Source organism: Arachis ipaensis, chromosome B02 (genome assembly GCF_000816755.2).
Source record: "Arachis ipaensis cultivar K30076 chromosome B02, Araip1.1, whole genome shotgun sequence".
Classification (NCBI taxonomy): Eukaryota; Viridiplantae; Streptophyta; class Magnoliopsida; order Fabales; family Fabaceae; genus Arachis; species Arachis ipaensis.
The window spans coordinates 24,760,268-24,763,246 of record NC_029786.2 but is presented as its reverse complement, the minus strand read 5'-3'; the positions used below and the strand labels follow the sequence as shown (position 1 = coordinate 24,763,246).

The window sequence follows — 2,979 nt, the reverse complement described above, 5'->3', positions numbered from 1 at the left end:
ATATATATTTATCCATAAATACATAATAATTGATTTTGTAATTGAATTTTGATATACATATAATTTTTTAATAAAAATGCATATCATTGGACGCGTTGCCACTGCAAACGCTAGTAACTGACAAAAATTGTAATCAAACCAATCCCGTCATATCTAAGAACATAACAGAGGCATAGATAAAGAATACTTTGGCGACTTATTCCAAAGGTATGATGTGTGGATTTTGATAATTTCTGAAACAAAATCAGAACCGGCTCTGTTCAGACTGATAATTGCTTACAATCAAAAGCTTAGAGATGCACCGGAATAACAAAAAAGAACCAGGGCATTCCGTGAGCTTAAAATTGCCAGAGCTAGAGATCAAATGTAAGACAAATAATTTCTATCACAGATAAAGTATGGTACAAAGTTAGAAGAAAACAATGATAAACGCACCATACTAGCATTCCTAATAATAATAAAAAATAATCTCTTTTTTTTTTCTTTTTGTTTCAAATAAAAGTGCCTAATCTTCAAGTTAAATTGAGATCATTCCCTCTATGAGGGCGAAGGCAAACCCGGACTTCATGCTCTTCAGGTCCAACACGATGCTTAGGCACCAAGATCTCAAGAACTGATCCTGGCCCATCATAGTATGCTTCAATGTTGGCATCTTCAGGAATTCTCGTTGAGAGAGGGATCTCACGGATGAACTCACCGGGAGGACAGTGCTCTGATGCCGGGTCAGTGAGCTTGAATGTCCGGTCATGCCTCTTAATCAATGGCTTTCGTGAAGTGCTCATACAAGAAACCTTTATGATACCATTAGTCAGAGTGTTCCTCCAAGAAACTTTCACACTTGGAAGTTCTACAAAGGGCAAGCTTATGATAATCAGATAGCCTTGTTCATCTTCATAGATGGTTTTTGCAGCAGTAACAGGTCCATACACACCCTTTATCACCCCACTAAAATCATTCAACCAGTTTGGCTCATTTGGGAGGTGCATTTCTATATCCGGAATCCGATCAGCTGGAGGATTAACAGCCAAGTAACATTCTTCTTCGTTTCCGTGTAGGAAAAAGTCCTTCCTCTTTTTGCCACTGACTGGAGATAGGTCCAGTCCATCTCCATTACTGTGGTTAGACAAATGAGTTGACAAATTCAGTCCAGATCCATTGAGCAGTTTCTTAGGGTGTGAATTCGGAGCACCCTTGATTGGGGCAGGCGGCCTCTCAAGCTCAAAGTCTGTGTTGGGAAGATTCCTCCATGAACTGAAATCGCTTGCTTCAGGTGGGATTGTGAAGTTCAAATCCCGGCCAGTGAGTTCCATCCACCTCTTCTGATCCTCCTCATCAAGGACCATCAGATTGGGGGATGGAACAAGCTCAATGCCATGAACACACTGAGGGTTAGAAAGCCCTCTATAATGCTTCCGCTGCATCCTGTGGGATCGAACAAAACCCTTGTCAACACTGAATGGGAACGGGCGCTCCCCTTGGCGAGAATGCCCATTCATGAAACTCCTCAACTGCATCTTACCCAGCGCGTTATCTGGCCTCTCCTTGAACACCCACATGTACATATTCTCCATGTCATGCTGAACCATGAAGACATCAAGCTTGAGATCAGACTTGTCAAACCCTGAAACACCATTGCTATCCCTGACAATCTTGGCCTTAGACTTATCATTCAAAGAGGGCTTAAAGTAAAAACTGAAGAAGAACCAAGCACCCCATATGCTGTCGACTCGCTTAGCACACTTCCTTCCGGCTGCTGCAGCTTTGGGCATGTTAAGAAAGCTCTCAGTCTCATAGCCTTGTGTGCCAAGACCAACATCCAAGACATCACAGGGGTCGGAGTTCCAAGAGGGCGGGGGAGGGCTGCGCTCAGCAGAGAGGGGCAGGTTGATATCTGGTGGACCTGAGAATATGATTTGGCGATTCATCTCCAAATCGAGTTCATCGTGAGAAGATGCACTTGAGTCCATTGACAAGAGCGTTGAGGGGTGGTGATTCTCCATTGACAAAGAAACAAGACAAGAAGAATCTCCCATGCTACCTCATCATTTCCCTGATGAGTTCTATTGCTGGTGTTGTGTTCATTTTTGCCATTCCCAAAAACAAATTCAACAAAACAACCTCATAAACACCTTCATCAGATCAATCACCACTATATATCCCCTCCATCAAACCCTAGATTTATAAAATTGCATTGACAGAAGGGGGAAAAAAAATCAACAAATCCAACCTATACAACAAAACAAATAAAAAAAATCTGTAATTTTTTTCTTTTCTTTCTTCCCTAAGAATAAATTAATTTGAACATATATCTAATAGCACAAACAGAGTGAACACACATATATCTTCTATACTTATGTATCTCTTCAATCTCAGCGAGAGAGGAAGAGATTTTAGGAAAACGCTATAGGAGAATTAAATTATGTATCCCTAATATTCTATACATCTCCTTAAATCCTCCAAAATCAGGTGAAAAACACTGAATCAAAACCATCAAATCCATGAAAACTAGAAACTGAGAGAGAGAGAGAGAGAGAGAGAGAGAGAGAGAAGACCGAAGAAGAAGAGAGAGATCGTCAAAAGGGTTTACCTTTTGGGATAAGCATCGGAGAATCGAGAAGAAGAGTAGCCTCCATAGCCGACGATGATGCTATCAACCATATCATCGACAACCATGTTGCCTACGCTCTCTCCCGCAATATTTTCCCTATTTTTTTTAATTAATCAAAATAATATTATTTTATTATTTCTTTTTTTGGGTGATAACTGATAAGAACCCTAATTCTTCGTCTTCTTGGTTAGACTCATCAAAAGGGAACAGGAAAAAAAATCTAAAAATTCAAAAATAAAACGAAAGAGAAAGAAAAAGAGTAATGGCTGGTTAGTGGTTATAACCGATAAGTATTAACTGATAAGCGAGTACACAGAGGGACAGAGGCGAGTGAGTACTGAGGACTGAGGAGTTTGCATTTATTTTTACTT

The 2,979-nt window shown here is 40.2% G+C and overlaps 1 protein-coding gene across 3 annotated transcripts; it reads right to left on the bottom strand.

Moving 5' to 3' along the window:
• Positions 178-2,942, bottom strand: LOC107625145. 3 transcript variants are annotated; one of them, XM_016327722.2, is made up of 2 exons: positions 2,588-2,942; positions 178-2,227 (listed from the first exon to the last, which is right to left on the bottom strand). In XM_016327722.2, the coding sequence occupies exon 2, from the start codon at positions 2,031-2,033 to the stop codon at positions 513-515; it is 1,521 nt and encodes a 506-aa protein (XP_016183208.1). In that variant the 5' UTR covers positions 2,034-2,227; positions 2,588-2,942; the 3' UTR covers positions 178-512. The 3 variants fall into 3 exon arrangements, with proteins under 3 accessions (XP_016183208.1, XP_016183209.1, XP_016183207.1); XM_016327723.2 differs by having other exon boundaries at positions 178-2,066; XM_016327721.2 differs by having other exon boundaries at positions 178-2,172; positions 2,588-2,941.

What these genes read in the sequence shown, in the direction of transcription:
- LOC107625145 (XM_016327722.2), bottom strand. Translation starts at nt 2,033, where the DNA reads ATGGGAGATTCTTCTTGTCTTGTTTCTTTGTCAATGGAGAATCACCAC.